Source organism: Ursus maritimus, unplaced genomic scaffold, assembly GCF_017311325.1.
Source record: "Ursus maritimus isolate PB19 unplaced genomic scaffold, ASM1731132v1 scaffold_24, whole genome shotgun sequence".
NCBI lineage: Eukaryota > Metazoa > Chordata > Mammalia > Carnivora > Ursidae > Ursus > Ursus maritimus.
In genome coordinates, this window is record NW_024424897.1 from 42,495,881 (window position 1) to 42,516,046 (window position 20,166).

General features: G+C 37.0%; 1 protein-coding gene across 1 annotated transcript in view; it reads left to right on the forward strand.

The window, feature by feature from the left end:
- EFCAB5 (EF-hand calcium binding domain 5) overlaps nt 1-20,166 on the forward strand; it is a 199,624-nt gene that overhangs the window by 134,046 nt on the left and 45,412 nt on the right. Inside the window, exons 11-16 of the mRNA XM_040641087.1 lie at nt 6,744-6,843; nt 8,226-9,107; nt 10,801-10,875; nt 10,975-11,067; nt 14,453-14,667; nt 16,209-16,365. Of these exons, the coding sequence (XP_040497021.1) occupies nt 6,744-6,843; nt 8,226-9,107; nt 10,801-10,875; nt 10,975-11,067; nt 14,453-14,667; nt 16,209-16,365 (1,522 nt within the window). The remainder of the gene's footprint in view (nt 1-6,743; nt 6,844-8,225; nt 9,108-10,800; nt 10,876-10,974; nt 11,068-14,452; nt 14,668-16,208; nt 16,366-20,166) is intronic.

A 20,166-nucleotide genomic window follows, 5' to 3' on the forward strand; every position in this document is an offset into this window, starting at 1 on the left:
GTGAAATTAAAACTACTACATGGGATTAGTATCAGATTAGATACTGCACAAGAAAAATGAGTAAACATGAAGACATAGCAATAGACATTATCCAAACTGAAGGGGGAGGTGGGTATGTGGATAGTTATAAAAGACCTTTCTGTCCATTTAAAATTTTATTTAAATGATAATTTACTCTTTGAAGCAAAACTAATGACGCTTTATTAGTTTATATCATGTAGAAGTGAAATGCATGACAATAGCAAAAATTATGGGTGGGAGAAAATAGAAGTAAGTTTTTTACATTAGGCATGAAGTATATATTATTATTTAAAGGTAGACCGTGGTAATTTAAAGTTGTGTAATGTTAGACCTAGAGCAATTACTAGGAAAAGAAGAGATATAGCTATTAAGCCAATTGCAGAGATAAATGGAATATTAAAATGTAATTGAAAGAAGTCAGGAAAAGAAGCAAAAACAAAGAAAAAATGGAATAGCAAAATTCTATATTTAAAGCTAACTATAATGCTAATTACATTAAATGTATATGGTATAAATAGTCCAGTCAAAAGACAGAGATTGTTGAGCTGGATTAAAAATGCAAGAACCAGGAGAGAGTTTGGGAAGATGGTGGAGTAGGAGGACTGTGAGCTCACCCCATTCCACATTTACAACTAGATATCATCCACATCCAAGTCAATAAACTGTAGAGTGATCTGAAGACTGGCAGAACAAATTCCACAATAAATATAGAGAAGAAGCTGCATCTGAAACGTTAGGAAGGTCAGAAAGGTGGAGGGAGGCTGCATGCATGGAAAGGGCAGAGAAATGGGCCCTTACCCCAGGGAGCTCACAGAGGGAAGACTAATCCCCATAACATTTGACTTTAAAAACCAGAGGGACTGAATTCTGTGAGTTTGTAAAACCAGCGGGACTTGGATCCTGGAGCTTTAATAGTCCTCTGACTCAACACCGGGCAAGCTGGGAGGGTGAGTGATAGCTGGCTTGCCACCCTTAAAGAGACAGTAGCCTGCTCAGAGAGGCGACATAAAAATGGTAGTTTACACAATGCCAGGGTAAAGGGGAGGTAGATCTGTTCATACTGATTTTGGAACATGTTGGGGAGCTTCTTTGAAAATGAGGGAGCTGGCATGCACTATTTTCCTCCTCCACACCCCCCCCCCAGCATAAACACAGATCCTTGTGGGAGGCAGCACTGCACAGACACTTGTAGCCTAAGCCCAGGGCTCAGGGCAAATCACAATCACAAGGTGCACAGCTGCCGCCAAGTGCCTCCAGCCACTTTTGCCCACTGAGCTCAGCCATCAGCATGAGCTGCTCCCAGCCTCACACTCCCAGCTGCCCCATCATGCAGCCCTCAGCTGCTGCAACACTTTGGGGGATCTGGCATAGGACTAGTGGCCCAACACAAATTTTGCTAACACCACTGCCCTTCTCCCAAGTTCCTCATAGCTGGCATGCCTGGGTCCCACTAACACCACAGAGAGCAAGCACAGCCCACAACAGGCAAAGAGTCAGTGCAGATGACTGCACTAAAAAGAAAAGTGACTCAGACACAACAGTAGGGCACAAGCAACATACATAGGATACTCTCCTAAAGTGCCAAGTTCTGGTGAAAAGGGAATACTGCACTGCAGGGCACTCCAGGACCACCTCTTCATAAAGTCACTACTTTCAAGAGCAGAAGACATAGCTGACTTTCTTAACACAGAGAAACAGACACAGAGAGACAGACAAAATGAGAAGACAGAGAAATTTATCCCAAATGAAAGAACAGGACAAAACCATGGCCAGAGATATAAGTGAAACAGATATAAGTAACATGCCTGATAGAGAATTTAAAGCAATGATCATAATGATACTCACTGGATTTGAGAAAAGAGTAGAAGACATGAGTGAGACCCTTAATGCAGAGATAATGAATAACATAGCAGAGATAAAGGGCTCAATAAATGAAATGACAAACATGCTTAATGGAATGAATATCAGGATGGAAAAAGCAGAGGAATGATTTAGTGACTTAGAAGACAGAATAATGTGATGTAATCAAGCTGGACAAAAGAGAAAAAAAGAATTACACAAAATGAGAATAGACTTAGGGAAATCAGTGACCCCATCAAACATAATAACATTCATATTATAAGAGTCTCAGAAGACTTAAGAGAGAGAAAAGGGGGCAGAAAATTTATTTGAAGAAATGATACCTGAAATTTTTCCTGATCTGGGAAGGGAAACAGATATCCAGATCCATGAGGCACAGAGAACTCCCCTCAAAATCAACAAAAGCAGACCCACACCAAGACATATTGTAATTAAATTTGCAAAATATAGTGATAAAGCAAAAATCTTAAAAGCAGCAAGTTAAAAAAAAAGTCAGTAACTTACAAGGGAAAGCCCATAATGCTAGCAGGAGACTTTTCAACAGAAATTTGCAAGCCAGAAGGGAGTGGTATACTTATTCAAAGTGCTGAATGGAAAAATCTGCAGCCAAGAATACTCTATCCAGTGCTGCCTGAGTGGCTCAGTCAGTTAAGCATCTGCCTTTGACTCAGGTCATGATCCTAGGGTCCCGGGATTGAGCCCTGTGTCGAGCTCCCTGCTCAGTGGGAAGCCTGCTTCCTCCTCTTCCTCTGCCCCCCAACTTGTGCTCTCTATAGCTCTCCCTCTCTCTTAAATAAATAAATAAAGTCTAAAAAATAAAATCTAAAAAAAAAAAAAAAAAGATAATGCTCTATCCAGCAATGCTACCATTCAGGAGAGATCAAGAAAAGCTATATGATCATCTGATAAAATTCAATACTTATTCATCATTTAAAAAACAAAAACAAAAAACCTCTCAGCAACTAGAAATAGAATTCTAGTATAGAAGTCTAATAAAGAGCATCTATGAAAAACCTGCAATTATACTTAACGGTGAAAATTTTAATGATTTCCTCCTTAAAACAGGGACAAAGCAAGGATATCCACTTTTATTTAACATAGTACTGGAAGTAGTAGCCAGTGAAATAAGGCATGAAAAGAAAAAGAAAACTTCCTTTATTCAGGAATTTCATGATCTCCTATGTAAAAAATCCTAAGGAATCTTTTTTTTTTTTAAGATTTTATTTACTTATTTGAAAGAGAGAAAGAGTATGCACAAGAGGGGGAAGGGGCAGAGGGAGTGGGAGAAACAAACTCCCTGCTGAGCGTGGAGCCTGATGCAGGGCTTGATCCCAGGACCCTGAGATCATTACCTGAGCTTAACAGACTGAGCCACCCAGGCTCCCCAATCCTAAGGAATCTTTAAAAATAAAAGTTGAATACACTAGAAAATATATGTGATTTAGTAAGGCTTCAGGATATATAGTCAAAACACAAAGATCAATTGTATTTCTATATATTAGCAACAAAAAATTGGAAGATGATTTTAAAATGCCATTTGCATTTATATCACACACATGAAATACTTAGAGATACAACTGAACAAAATACATGCAATATCTGTAAACTAAAAACTAAAAAGCACTGCTGAGAGAAATAAAAAAAAAACCTAAATAAACAGAGAAAGCATTTCTCATTTTTCTCAAAGACCATATTCATGAATCAAAAGACCAAATATTGTTAGTTCCCAAATTGACCTATAAATTTAACACAATTCCAACCCAAATCTCAAGGAGCTTATTTATAGAAATTGACAGAACTATTTTTAAAATCTATGTGGAATTTCAAAGGATGCAGAATAGTCAAAATAATTTTGAAAAATACAAAGTTGAAGTATTTACACTACCTGGTTTAAGGATTTACTATATATCTACAGAAATCAAGACAGCATGGTATTGGTATAAGGATAGACAAAAAGTTTAATGGAACCAAGTAGAGTCAAACATAAAACCACATGTGCACAGGCAATTGCTTTTCAACAAAGCGTGGTATCTAGGATAATCTTTTGAAAAGATTGAAAAGATGCTGGAAAAACTCACTACCAACTCTAGGGGGAAATAATTGCACCTCAAGCTTTACTTCACACCACACAAACTTGAAATAAACTTTAGACTTATATGTTTAAGGTAAAATCACAAATTTCCAGAAGAAAACATGAATCTTAAAAGATAATTCGATAAAATGGACCACATCAAATTTTAAAATGCCTTTTTTTGAAAGACACTATTTAAAAAATGAAAAAAGGGCCTAGGCGGTTCAGTTGGTTAAGCATCCAACTCTTCGACTTCAGCTCAGGTCATGATCTCAGGGTTGTAAGATTGAGCCCTGCATTGGGCTCTGGGCTCAGTGTGGAATCTGCTTGAGACTTTCCTTTCCCTCTGCCCCTCCCCCCATTTGTGCTCTCGCTCCTTCTCTCTCTCTCTCTCCCTCTCTCTAAAATAAATAAATAAAATCTTTTTTAAAAATGAAAAGGAAGCAATAGACTGGGAGAAGCAAGAAAAGGATTTGTAGACTTCGTAGGCTGTAGCACAAAAACTCTTCTTTACCTTACACCCTATCACCTAGATGATCCAACAGTATTTGAAATGTATAGGGCAAATTAGAATATTATGGCAAGTTGCAATAGAAGAATTACAGTGTAGATTCCTTGGGTTTTGGAGCAAAATCATGCCCTCTACTAATGTTAACTGTTCTCCTTTGAGAAACAGCTCTTATGTGTGATTATACTGTGATAAAATCATTTGCTTATTACCTGTATACTTTTCTGTATGTATGTTGTATTTTTAAAAAAGATTTACTTTTTAAAAACTCTATGGAAATGAAGGTCCAAATATAGCAAAAACAATTATAAAAAGAAGAACAAGTTGGGGAGGATTTCCCTGGTTTGGTTTTTAAAAATAAAGCTATATTAACAGAATGCTGGGCCTGACATCAGATTTATGAGTATGTGAGAATTTAGTGCATAACATAGGTAGCAAATAACTCAGTGAGAAGAGACTAATCAATAAATGTTAAGTTGGGACAATTGGGGAAAAATTAAAATTAGGTTTGAGCTTCAATAATGAGCAAAAATAAGTCCTATCTGATCAAAGACCTGGATGTGGAAAACAAAATGTAAAAGTTTTAGAAGCACATATAGAGTATAGAGCATGCCTTTTGACCTTGGTATAGGTAATATTTCTTAAAGAATACCTCTAATAAGCACAAAGTATACAAGAAATAATCGATACATTTGGCTACCTCAAAATTAAAAACATTGGTATGGCTAAACTCACCAAAACTTAAATTAAAAAATAAGAGATTAAACTGGGAAAGGGTGTTTGCTATATAGATAACAGAATGATCATTATCAAAAATTTACAAATTAATAAGAAATAGACAACTCATCGTAAAAGAAGGTAAAAAGACATTAAAAAAAGCCTTCCATTGATGAGGAAACCCAAATACATAGTAAACATATGAAAATATATTTAATCTCACTAATAATCAGGGAAATGCAAATTAAAATAACTAGATACCATCAGATTGGGAAAAAATCATGAACTCTAACAATATCAAGTATTGGCATGGATATGGAGAAATGATATTCTCATTCAATAATGGTGAGAAGTAAATTGGTATAGATATTTTGTGGAACAATTTGGCAATAACTACTAAAGCTAAAAATGTTCATAGTAGGGATGCCTGCATGGCTCAGTCAGTTGCGTGTCTGCCTTCGGCTCAGATCATGATCCCAGGGTCCTGGGATTGAGTCCCACATTGGGCTCCTTGTTCAGTGGGGAACTTGCTTCTCCCTCTGCCTGCTGCTTTCCCTGCTGGTGCTCTCTCTCTCTCTCTCTCTGACAAATAAATAAATAAATAAAATCTTTTAAAAAATGCTTGGAGTATACAATCCATTAATTGACACTTCTAATTACTTACCCTAGGGAAATGTTTATACATGTATGCAAGGATATGTGCATAAGGATATCCACTGCAAAATTATTTTGGTATCTAAACACTGGAAATAGTCTAAATGCCCATCAATAAAGGGACTTTTAAAAAAATTACAGTGTTTTTGGGGCACCTGGGTGGCTCAGTCGGTTAAATATCTGGTTCTTGATTTCTGCTCAGGTCATGATCTCAGGGTCCTAGGACTATGCTCCATGCTCAGTAGGGAGTCTGCTGGAGGATTCTCTCTCCCTCTCCCTCTGCTCTTCTGCCCCTCTCAAATACATCTAAAAAATTTTTTTAATTACAGTGTTTTCATATTATAGAATACCGCTATACAGCAGCTAAAAGGAATATATTTCTTTACATATATGAATTGATCTCAGTGTTGAGTAAATAAAAGCTATTTTAAGAAGTACATATGTACTATGATATCAATTGTATGTTTTTAAAGTACATCCACAGAATATTAACAATCATCATTTCTGGGTGTTGGGAACACAAGTGTTAGTTTTATCATTTTCTCTATTTCTCTGTAGTTAAAATGTATCTCAAAAATGATGCAAAAAAGAACAAGTAGGGAATGGTTAAGTGTTTTAAGTGTCATACTCAGGTCTAATTAGATAAGAACTGAGCATTATACATTGAATTTAGCAATTAAGTCAGTGACTATTGTTAAGCGTCTATTAAGTGCAAGGTATTTTGACCTGTCACAGGATGGGGAAGTAGAGTATAAGCCTAAAGGCAAGATATAGCTTTCCTGATTTTGACTCTGCAGTTTTATTTAAATAATGATAGTGGTAGTGGTGATGATAAAAGCTTCAATAAACCATATTCATTTACATAAAAATCTCAAATCTCCTGTATCACCTAATTGCAAACTTTCTACTTAGGTAGGGTTTTTGGATCGGCAGAGAACATTGGCCTTGCTGGAAACATTCTACGACCACAGTTCAAAAATGCTTAGAAGTTTGCTGCGAAACCCAAGACAATGTAAGTGCCATTCAGAGAGAGTATGTTCAAGCTAGAATGATGTTAGTACACTCATATGGTAAAAGTCATTGTGTTCCCATGGAATCCCTTCACATGCCATCTCCCTTAGATCATGATAGCTGGTCTAACTGTTCATTCCCCACAAAACTCACTCTTCATCCCAAGAGATATTTTTCACTATAGCACAATACAAGAAGTTCTCAAGTTAGAACTCAATTTTAAGTTCATTCAAATAAAGAGGTGCTTGCGTGACAATCTGAATGTTGTGGAAATTAAGTTGGTAATGGTAATTCCAGTTTTAATGTCCAACTTAGAATTCTAAAACTTCTGGGAAAAATGTTTCCTCCTCCCAAGCATTTTTACTTGTCCGCCTTTACTGAAATTATACAGTAAAATATCTTTTTTATATTACTACCAAAACAAGTAGGATTATGGGTTTTGTTATGTTTTATTTTTTTGAGAGAGATAAAGGGAGGAGGGGCAGACGGAGAGGGAGAGGAAGTGAGAGAATCTTAAGCAGGCTCCACACTCAGCACAGAGCCTGATGTGGCTCTTGATCTCACAACCCTGAGATCATGACCTGAGCCGAAATCAGAGCTGGATGTTTAACCAACTGAGCCACCCAGGTGCCCCATTTTTACTTTTCAAAGAGCAAGTCTTTGAATGGATGGGTTTTCCAAAGAACGTCAGTATTTTAGTTCTGTGTGAAAATAGTTGGATACTTAAAAATCTATGGGTGATATAGAGTAGTCCTGGACACCAGGGTCATTTTGTTATTGTTGTTGTCATTGTTTAAATGGGATTCTGGTGAATGCCATCCAATCTTTCCCTAGAATTCTGAACCAGGTGTTCACTTAAGTTGTGGAGGAAAAGAATTGAGGAACAAAGAAGAAAGAAAGGGAGAGAATATGGAAGGGGGAGAAAACGAATATTAGGAAAACATAGCCCAGTGAATGATAGAGACTTGCTTCTATTTTGATACTGTAGATATTGAAAAGGTATTTGATGTGGAAGACATGCGTCCTCTTCCTCATCCCTATGCTATGCTTATTGTTGGAAGACCAAAAGTAGAGGGTAAATTCTATTGTCTTGGCAGTCTAAGCAACTCTCCAAGTAGAAAAGGAAGAATCATGCTCATTTCCAAAACCACACCTTTTAGGAAGGGATAATTTCTAACCTACAGTAGTGAGCATCTTTTATGTTCCTTTGAATAACTTTTTGCTTTTATTGTGTTGTTGGGAAAGGTAACTGTTATTTATTTAAAGCAATAGGCCTATGTTACAATTACTATAATCAACACTGTTTTGCATTAATTTACTAGCTCTGATTCTCCATTATAACATGAATTATTTAAGGAAATATTTTTTTTTCCTCTGCATTAGGGCCATTCATTGAATTTGAAGAGATAGACTTGCCTGAGTTCTGGGGAGACATGGATAATCAGAAACATATTTATGAAGACTTTGACAAAGTGCTCTTAGAGATGAATGCATTACTTTCTGAAAAACATGCTAGCAAATTGTTAGAAACCCCAGAAGATCAACATAACCATGATGAACATAGTGAATCAACACTGCCAGAACAGCAGAGAGGGACAACTGCAGAACAAGAACCAAACAGAACTTCAACCGAAGAACCAGAACAAGACAGAGAATCAACTGGAGAAAAAAAACCATACAGAGAATCAGTAACAGAACAAGAAACCCACACAGGGTCAACTCCAGAACAACAATCAAGTAGAGAGTTAATAATAGAACAAAGACCACATGGTGACTCAGTAATAGAACAAGGGCCACCACAAAGAGTGTCATCTTCAGAACAAGGAGTCAACATGGAATCAACTGCAGAACAAGGACTCCACAGAGAATCACTATCAGCACAAGGACAACACAAAGGGTCAACCTCAGAACAAGGATCACGCAGAGAGTCAGTAAGAGAAGGAAGACCACACAAAGAGTCAACTGCAGAACAAGGATCACACAGAGAGTCAGAAGCAGAACAAGGATCACACAAAAGGTCAACTGCAGAACAAGAAACAACCAGAGAGATAATTCCAGAAAAACAACAGGATTCAACTTCACAATCAGGAAGAGGCAGCATCTTCAGAGAAAGTAAAATATCTAGGAAGGCTACTTCTTATGAGTACATTGAAATCTCCCCACAAGAAGAGAGAACTCAGGAGCAAATATATGAAGAGGAACTATTTGTGAGTCCTGAAATGCAAGAGGAAGTCCCGACATCAAGAAGAAAAGATTATCTTTCAGGTAGTAATGCAATTCATCTATGACATGAGCTCCATGTTTTGTGGAGTGATTGTTAAAGTCTTTTCAGAAAATACTCATTCCATTTAGGATCTTTTCTGGCATACCAGATCATTCAGATCTTAGATATTTTGCTATGCAACATGTGTCTAGGCTCTGAACAATCAATTAAATGCAAACCAGAATGTTTCTATGGTCAATTTACCTAGAATTCCTTTTGCAGAGGAAGCCCATTGGTAAGGAAGCAATCTGGTAATGTTACATATAGAAAATTTCACTGGACTCCTGAAAAGGCAGTAGAGGCCCTTTCTTTTCTTTTTTAAGGTTTTATTTATTTATTTGAGAGGGAGAGAAGGAGAAAGCGTGAAGAGGAGCGGAAGAATAGGGATAGCAGACTCCTTGCTAAGCACAGAGCGTGATGCGGGGCCCAATCCCAGGACCCCAAGATCATGACCTGAGCCGAAAACAAGAGTCGGTCGCTTAGCCGACTGAGCCACCCAGGGGCCCCAGAAGCCCTTTCATTTTAAATGTGGTGTCTAATATTAGAAGCCACTTTTTAAGATGTCTTTTATTTCAACTATAAACTGGATCTTGCATTTTTCAATACTATAAGCTATATGTTCTAGAAGAGTTTCTGAAAGTTATATTTAAGGCAGAAAACACCCTGCATTTCAAATATTTATTCTGCAGAAGACTTTTCCTCTGAATTGCCTATGCCATTGTATACCTTTTTGTTGAAAAATTCTAACTTCTTAGAGAGCTAGTCTCAATATCACTTAAGACCTCAGTTAGGCATAAATATTTTTAAAGTTCTGCTCTTTAATTTTAAAGTCCCACAGTCCCAAAGAAAATCCCTATTCGAAACTCCTAAGACATGAGTAGCCTGTGTTCTAGATTCTATATTATCAGTGACTAATTTGAAATATCTCATTTTTTCAGCATTATGTTTGGTTCTCCATAAAATAGGGCTATTAATTTTTGGCTCTCCTTATGTAGTAAGGATGCAGCTAGAAAAATTGTGAAGTTACTATTCAATCAGATGTTATTAGTAAGGACTTAATTTTGTTAAGTGTGACGGTGATCCAAAATGACAGTGCCTAAAAAAACATAAACGAAACCAAAACAAAACAGCAATGTCTAAACAAAATAGGAGTTTCTTTCCTTCTGACATAAAAGTTAAAACTTATATGACAGTTCAGTGCCGTGAAATCAGCAGTGGCGCAAGTTCTGTCTTATGTCTCCTCTAACCACATAGTCCTGGATGGCTCACTACCATGTCCATATTCTGACCAGAAGGTAAGGAGAAAGGAGAAAGGTTACGCATTACATCACTTGCCTACACATCACATTGGTCAGAATTTAGGCATTTGGTGACATCTAGCTGTGACAGAGGCTAGTAAACATAGCCCTTACATTGAGTGGCCAAATTTGTGTACAACAAATAGTTTTTGTCATAGAGCTGCTCTCAACAACTAAAGTTATTAAATGATATCATTGTGGTTGAATGTGATGTAACATAGATGGGAAATAACCTGATAGAAAGTTTTTGTGTTCTGTATGCAAGACATTTTTCTCATTCATTAATTTAGGAATATATTATGGAATATACAGTGTCCAATTTATAGGCATTTTCTATTTTTTTCATTCAAGTTTTTAATTCCAGTTTGTTACAGCCACTTTCTTTTGTACCTCTTAGAAACTACAAAAAAGGAAAGTCAGAAAGATCCATCCTGTGAAAAGTCCCAAGAAATAGAAGGAAAGTCATGGTCAGGTGACTCCTCATTTAAACTTCCTTTCATTTATACTCTAGAACAAAAACATTATGAAAGTGAAATTAAATTGTCTATGTTATGGAATGTATATTTTGTAGGCGAGCTTTTGACTTGTAACTGGAAGATGAATTATATCAAATGTGAAGATGAGGAACAAGCAAACTCACTCCTCAGTAACTCCAGGTTCACAGGTACATGTTAGCAACCAAACTAGGAAGACTAGATGGCAGTTCAATTGATGAATTTAATTTACTGTGGTACCCCATGATAAAGACTGAACTTAGCCAAGACACAATAGCAGGGTGATCCTTGCATTATTTTGTCCCTGAGTTGATGGATCTAAACATATACAAGATGCATGTTTTTGGTTGTAGTGTACATGTAGGCATGTGCTTTTGATGAATGCTTTTCTGCTTTAAAACATATGCATTAGTGTACAATTTGTTTTTACCATTACATGGCCCTGCAGCTGCCCTGAAGCTATGACCCAGGTATACAAAGAGATCAGATATTGGATATTAGAGCTCAACAGAAATCATTCCAGTGACCCCTCTCCCTGGTAGGTCCATAACTCAACGATGAGATAGGTTTGAATCTGTCTTGTTTTTGAAGACTTATAAAGAAAGGTCGACTTAACAGAGAGAACAAAGAGTAGCCTTTAGCTCTCAGATAAACCATGTATTTAACAATGATTGTTCCAACAAGTACTCATATTTTACTGCAATGCTATTTTATCATTTTACCTTTCATCAACAAGTAATAGAACTAATTATATCAAGATTAGTTTCTTCCTATCTGCAAATTTTTTTCTCATTTAAGCCTGGGTCAAATAAAAAACTTTCTATCCTCAAAATATTTCGGTAAAAATGCATGGCATTGGTCAAGCTCCTGTGTACTGCTAGTTTGTGTTCTTCTTCTGGTCTTACTTCTTTATTTCAGTTTTGCTCTACCATTTAAAAAAACTGCATGGGTGATTATTTTTAGGTCATGTAAAATCTCATGTGGAAGGCATGAGGGCATGAATGATTCAATCAATGAATAAATCAAACATAAGTCACTGGCCTGATATTTTATGAAATATGCTTCACATTATAAGATTGAAGTTCAAGATAAATATATTAGTCAAGACTCTGGGGGAGAGGCTGCAGGAGTATTTATGAATTTATTTAACTGTCAAGGCCAGACCACAGCTGGCTTCAGGCACAAATGAATCCAAGGGCTCAATAACAGCAGTGAGACACTGTCTCTGCCTCTCAGCCCTGTTCCTCTCTGTGTAACTTTCAGTTTTAGGTCATCTTCTCCATGTTGTGGCAGAGATGTCCATAAGAGTATTGCTAAGCTTATATTCTACCTTCAGAAATCAGATTACTAAAAGAGTGATTCTTCCCCTGTAGCTCCCCAAAAAGTTCTGGGGCTCATTTTCATTGGCATATAGTGAATTACATTGTTGTCATGTAGGAATTATTGGCCAGACCTATATCACATGCCCTTGTAGCAAAGGTGGGAGATGCTCAGTACCACCCGATTGATCTAAATCTGTAAAGAACTTATCAAACTCAATACCCCCCAAAACAAATAATCCAGTTAAGAAATGGGCAGAAGACATTTTCCCAAAGGAGACGTGCAGATGGCTAACAGATACATGAAAAGACCTCAACATCACTCCTCATCAGGGAAATACAAATCAAAACTACAATGAGATACCACCTCCCACCTGTCAGAATGGCTACAATTGACAACAGGAAACAACAGGTGTTGACAAGGATACAGAGAAAAGGGAACCCTTTTACACTGTTGGTGGGAATGCAAACTGGAGCAGCCACTGTGCAGAACAGTATGGAGGTTCCTCAAAAAGTTAAAAATAGAACTACCCTACCATCCAGTAATTGCACTACTAGGTATTTACCCAAAGGATACAAAAATACTAATTCAAAGGGATACATGCACCCCGATGTTTACAGCAGCATTATCAACAATAGCCAAATTATGGAAAGAGCCCAAACGTCCATCAACTGATAAATGGATAAGGAAGATGTACTTTAGGGGTGCCTGGGTGGCTCAGTCAGTTAAGCATCCTGAGGTAGAGCCCCGCATCTGGCTCCATGCCCAGTGGAGAATCTTCTTGTCTCTCTGCCTCTCCCTCTGCCCCTCCCCCCACTTGACTTCTCTCTCTCTCTCAAATAAATGAGATCTTAAAAAAAAAAGAAAAGAAGATGTAATATATATAACATATAATATATAAAATATACATATCATGGAATATTACTCAGCCATAAAAAAAGAATGAAATCTTGTCATTTGCTATGAAATGGATGAAGCTAGAGTATATTATGCTAAGGGAAATAAGTCGGAGAAAGACAAATACCATATAATTTCACTCAATATGTGGAATTCAAGAAACAAAACAAGCGAAGGAGAAAAAATAAGAGAGAGAGAGAGAGAGAAACAGACTCTTAATTATAGAGAACAAACTGGTGATTGCCAGAGTGGAGATGGGGGGGGAGGATGGATGAAATAGGTGATGGGGATTAAAGAAGGCACTTGTGATGAGCACAGGGTGACGTATGGAAGTATTGAATCACTATATTGTACACCTGGAACTAATATCACCCTGTATGTTAACTAACTGGAATTTAAATAAAAACTTGAAACATGAAAAAAACCCAATTACCATAAAAGAATAAGATGATAAATTAGATCTCATCAAATAAAACTTTTGCTTATTAAAACATGTCATTAAAGAAGTGCATATATAAGCCACAGATATGGAAAAATACTTGAAATATTTGCAAAATTTTTATCTGACAAAGGACTGGTATCCAGAAAATACTAAGATCTCCACAACTCAAAAATAAAAAGATAAACAACATAGTAATAAATGAGCAAAACATGTTAATAGATGCTTCACAAATTAAACACATAAGATTGGGCAATGAACACATGAAGAAAGTGTGCAATGTCATTAGTTATCATGAAAAACAGAGTAACATCACAATGAGAAACCACTACATATGACCCAAATGGCTAAAATGAAAAAGACTGGCAACACTGACTCTTGGCAAGATTGTGGAGAAACTGGAACTCTTCTGGGTTGTCGGTGGGAATTTAAACTGCTACCATTACTTCAGAAAATATCTGTGTTTATTGTAAAACCAAATACATATTTACCCATGATCCAGAAATTCCAATCCCAGTTATTTATCCAATAGAGTTAAAAGCGTGTTTACAACAACAACAGCAAAACATATGTAAGAATATGTAAACCAGGTATATTTATAATAGCCTGAACTTTCTGGAAACACTCCAGGTATCTATCAGTAAGAGAATAAATAAAAAATTGTGATATATTTATAAATCAAATATTACTCAGCAATAAAAATGAACTGTTGGTACATGTGAAATGAAAATAAAAATATAAGCTGACAGTGAGGAAGAGATGTTTTCCTCAAGAAGGGAGGATAGGTTTCTGACAGGAAAAAGGTAGCAGATGTTTACTACAATAAGTACTCGTATATTTTCTCTAAGCTTTAAGAAACTGTTCACCTTACTGTTTGTTGTATGTTTCCTGCTTAATAGACCTACACTCAATTATCAGAAATATTCAGTCTTACAAGCAAGTAGAAGGTAGAAGTGCTTTCAACGGCGTTTCCTTCAATCTGCTCCAGTTTGTGCAACTTCTGGAGACATTTGTTGGTGAAGATGCCCCCTTGAGTGTCAGTGAGACCCTCACATCCTTTTTTAAGAGGGGCTATGTTGAAACAAAAGAAGAGAAACTAGGGGGCTTAGAACAGGTGAGTAATATTATTTATTAATAAAACAGGTGGAGTCACTATTACTGATAAATCCCTCAACCTCAGTTGCTCCTAATGTGGCTCTTTAAAAATTTATAACCAAGGGGATGCTGATGGCTCAGTTCGCTGAGCATCTGACTTTTGATCTCAACTCAGGTCTTGATCTCAGGGTCGTGAGTTCAAGCCCTGCATTGTGCCCCACAAGGGGCGTGAAGTCTACTTAAAAAAGAAATAAAGTTCATTTTTTAAAAAAGTTTTATAACCAAACTTATCACTTTATTTCAATGAGCATAGCCATTAAGTATTTTATTTTATTGTCAAATGTTCCAAGATCACACTCCGGAGAATTCATTCCCCTAATAATAACATGACCGCTGGTAGCAGGAGATGGTTTATTGTACAGCTTTCTTTTTCCTCCTCTGAAGCTTGAAGAGCAGATTCTGAGGAGCAGATATGTGTATGTGCAAAAAATGGGTGTGTATGCACACTATCTGCTGTGTGAATGCATTTACTAACGCACATACCTAGGTGTACAATTACGATTTGTATATGTATTTTTATTCATGTGAATCCAGACTCCAGTTCTTTCCTAAGAACTTACATTAGCTGATATGAACAATCTATGTGCCCTTTTATGAAATACATAACTCACATCCACCAGGCATATTCACTAATCTCAGCAGTCTTATGAGTCTTCTCAACCTAATTTCTAGGGTTGGTATCCCTTTTGCCTCCTCAATTGCAATTCCCCCACTTAACCAAATGCTATATATTCACTTTCTTTTAGCAATTAAATCTATCTAGAGAATAATTTAGTTATTATCTGACTGATATGATTAATCTAGTAAAAAACCCAAAAGGTAAATAAAATCAACATCAAGTTAGGTCAACGTTAAATTATAAAAAATAATTTTTTGAACACGGTCATTTTTCATTGTTTGAACATTGCCCTTCATCCTCCTTCAATACGCAGCATATTCCACCAAGAAGCCAGGTAGAGCACACCATGTGCTTATCATATTCCTGAACAACCAGTGAGGGAGTGGAAAGGAATGAATCAAAGATTCGTAAGGCGGGTAGCCCCTTCCTAAGTTAATGTGCTTTAGTCCAATGTAGAAAATGCCTGTGTTTTTGTTTTGTTTTTTGGTTTTGGTCTAGGGGTAAAACAGAGAAATGGTATTTAAAGGATTAAAATTAAATGCTTCACGTCTGCCTTTGGCTCAGGTCATGATTTTAGGGTCCTGGGATCGAGCCCCGCATTGGGCTCCCTGTTGGGTGGGGAGTCTACTTCTTCTTCTCCCTCTACCCCTCCCCCCACTCTTGCTCTCTCTCCCACTCACACACTCTCTCTCAAATAAATAAATAAAATCTTTTTAAAAAATTAAATGCTTCATTTTCCCATTAATATCATGCTTAGTCCCAGCTTTTTTTATAAAGCTATTTTTAGAAATAGTGCTGCGCTTTTTGAGGAACAAACATAGGGTGGCAGCTAACACAATGGATAATGTGTCCTGTGCTTTGTTACCCTGTTTCTATCCCAGACTAGACAAAATGCTTCCAGAGCCCGACGGGAACTTCTCCTAGAAGCTGTGTTCCAGAAATGGGACAGTGCTGGCTCAGGCTTCCTGGATCTGAAGGAAGTTGACGAACTTTTGTACACATACAAGGAGGGAATGGAAAAAGAATCTATGAAGAAAGGTAAAAAGACAAGAATTTTCTTATTAAAGCTGTGGTAACACCTTGGCTTCAAATTTTCCAGTACTATGACATATAGAGTTAAAACTCTGGTTCTGAAACCACAAGGCACCACTTCACACCTGTTAGTATGGCTATAATTTTTTCAGCTTTATTGCAACATAGAACATGTTGTAAGTTTAAGGTGTACAGTGTGTTGATCTGATACATTTATATACTGCAAAATGATTACCACAGTAGCATTAGTTAACACCTCTATCGCTTCACATAATTATCACTTCTTTTTTGTACTGAGAACATTTAAGACCTACTCTTAGCAATTTTAAGTATATAATACAGTATTGTTAACTATAACCACCATGCTGTACATTAGAGCCACAGAACTTATTCATCTTATAGTCAGAAGTGTATGCCCTTTGGGGCACCTTGGTGGCTCAGTCAGTTAAGCATCCGACTCTTAGTTTCTGCTCAGGTCATGACCTCAGAGTCATAGGAATGAGCCCCGGGTTGGGCTCTGCGCTCAGCATGGAGTCTGCTTGAGATTCTCTCCCTCTCCCTTTGCCTCCTCCCACTGCTTGCATGTGCTCTCTCTCTCTCTCTAAAATAAATCTTAAAAACCTTTAAAAAAAGATGTTTATAACCTTTGGCCAACATTCCCCAATCTCCCCCACCTCCACCCCCTAAGAACCACCATTTTATATTCTCAGTTTGACTTTTTTTAGATTCGACACATTAATGATATCATATACTATTTGTCTTTCTCTGTGTGATTTCACTCAGCATAATGGTTTCAAGATCCACCCACGGCAGCATGCCATCTTTTTCGTGACTGAATGATATTCCAGTGTGTGTGTGTGTGTGTGTGTGTGTGTTTAGGAACCACATTTTCTTTATTCATTCACCCATTCATGGACACTCAGGTGTTTTTCATGTCTTGACTATCATGAATAATTCTGCTATGAATACAGTGGTACAGATATACCTCTTCAAGATAGCGATTTCATTTCTTTCCATTAGATACTCAGAAGTGGCATTGCTCGATAATACGGCAATTCTATTTTTAATGTTTTGAGGAAACTCCATACTGTTTTTCCTAGTGGTTATACCAATTTACATTCCCACCAACAGTGCACAAGTGCTCCCTTTTCTCCACATCCTTGCCAACACTTGTTATCTCTTGTCTTTTTGACACTAGCCATTGTGACAGGTGTGAGATGATATCTCATTGTGGCTTTGGTTTGCATTTCTTTAATTGTTAGTGATGTTGAGCACCTTTTCATGCACCTTTTGGTCATTTGCATGTCTTCGGAAATATGTCTGTTCAGTTTCTTTGCCCATTTTATAATGTCTTATTTTGTTTTTTGCTGTTTAGTTGTGTGAATTCCCTACATCGTTTGGATATTAACCCCTTGTCAAATATGTGATTTGCAAGTATTTTCTCCTAGTCTGTAGGTTTCCTTTTCAGTTTTTGTTTGTCTCTTTTGTTGTGCAGAAACCTTTTTGTTTCAGGTAGTCCCACTTATTTACTTTTGCTTTTGTTGCTTATGTTGTACGGCTATAATTTTAAAAACAGAAAAATAACAAGTTTTGGCAAGGATCTAGAGAAGTTGCAACCCTCATGCCCTGCTGGTGGGAAGTGTAGAAAATGTTAGAGCTATCAGGAGTAGACTATGTTGTAGAGTGCTTTGTCCAAGAACTTAACTCTGCATGGTTAGATTCCTTCTGTGTACCTAGCTACCCTCACTCGTGGGGTTAAGAAAAATTAACAGTCTTCAGGGGCGCCTGGGTGGCACAGCGGTTGGGCGTCTGCCTTCAGCTCAGGGCGTGATCCCGGCGTTATGGGATCGAGCCCCACATCGGGCTCTTCCTCTGTGAGCCTGCTTCTTCCTCTCCCACTCCCCCTGCTTGTGTTCCCTCTCTCGATGGCTGTCTCTGTCTCTGTCAAATAAATAAATAAAATATTTAAAAAAAAAAAAAAAAAAAAGAAAAATTAACAGTCTTCAGTTCTGCCTATTTTCTCTTCTTGTTGTATCTGCCTCTACAAGGTCTGATTCACCTCTCAAGTGGGGCTGGCTTACAAGTTTCTCCTGAATTTAATAATTTAACCACTTAATTCTCAAGACTTTTCTTTCTTTCTTTTTCTTTCTTTCTTTCTTTCTTTCTTTCTTTCTTTCTTTCTCTTTCTTTCTCTTTCTTTCTTTCTTTCTTTCTTTCTTTCTTTCTTTCTTTCTTTCTTCTCTTTCTTTTTTATTACGTTCAGTTAGCCAACATATAGTACATCATTAGTTTCTGATGTAGTGTTTGACAATTCATTAGTTGTGTAGAACACCCAGTGATGACTTTTCTTTACCTATACTACATTTTTCTCTTCTGATCAATACTTCCCAATCAAAAGTCACTAAAATTCTTATTCCAGTATAATAAGTTTCCTCATTCATTTGATTAGATTCCAGTATAAATTATTTTGCTTTCCACTGGGTTTAAAGATTTATCTGGTGACTTTTACATACTAGATTTTTTTTTTTTAGTATCTATAATTCTATTTTTACTACATTAGTTGAGTTATTTTCTTAATAGTTGCTCTGAAGTTTATCATACACACCTTAACATATCAGATCTACCACAGATACTAATTTAATTCTAGTGTGATATAGAAAAATTATTACTATAGGTATTTTTCTTTTCTTTTTTTTTTTTAATAATGATTTTTTATTATATTACGTTAGTCACCATACAGTACATCCCCAGTTTTCGATGTAAGGCTCGATGATTCATTAGTTGTGTATAACACCCAGTGCACCATGCAATATGTGCCCTCCTTACTACCCATCACCCGGTCCATCATTCCCCACCCCTCCCCTCTGTAGATAGTTTGTTCTCATAGTCATAGTCTCTTGTGGTTCATTCCCCCTTCTGTTCATCCCCTTCATTCTTCCCTTCCTTCCGATCTCCCTGCTATTACTTATGTTCCATAAATGAGTGAAATCATATGATAGTTGTCTTTCTCTGTTTGACTTATTTCACTAAGCATTATCTCCTCCAGTGCCGTCCATGTTGTAGCAAATGTTGAGAACTCATTCTTTCTGATTGCTGAGTAATATTCCATTGTATATATGGACCACAACTTCTTAATCCAGTCATCTGTTGCAGGGCATCTCGGCTCCTTCCACGATTTAGCTATTGTGGACATTGCTGCTATGAACATTGGGGTGCATATGGCCCTTCTCTTCACTACGTCTGTATCTTTGGGGTAAACACCCAGTAGTGCAATGGCTGGATCATAGGGTAGCTCAATTTTTAACTTTTTAAGGGACCTCCACACTGTTTTCCAGAGTGGCTGTACCAACTTGCATTCCCACCAACAATGTAGGAGGGATCCCCTTTCTCCACATCCTCTCCAACAATTGTTGTTTCTTGCCTTGTCTATTTTTGCCATTCTAACTGGCGTAAGGTGGTATCTCAGTGTGGTTTTGATTTGAATTTCCTTGATGGCTAATGATTTTGAACATTTTTTCATGTGTCTGTTAGCCATTTGTATGTCTTCATTGGAAAAGTGTCTGTTCATATCTTCTGCCCATTTTTTGATTTGTTTATTTGTTTCTCGTGTATTGAGTTTGAGAAGTTCTTTGTAGATCTTGGATACCAGTCCTTTATCTGTAGTGTCATTTGCAAATATCTTCTCCCATTCCGTGGGCTGCCTCTTAGTTTTTCTGACTGTTTCCTTGGCTGTGCAGAAACTTTTAATCTTGATGAAGTCCCATAAATTCATTTTGTCTTTTGTTTCTCTTGCCTTTGGGGATGTGT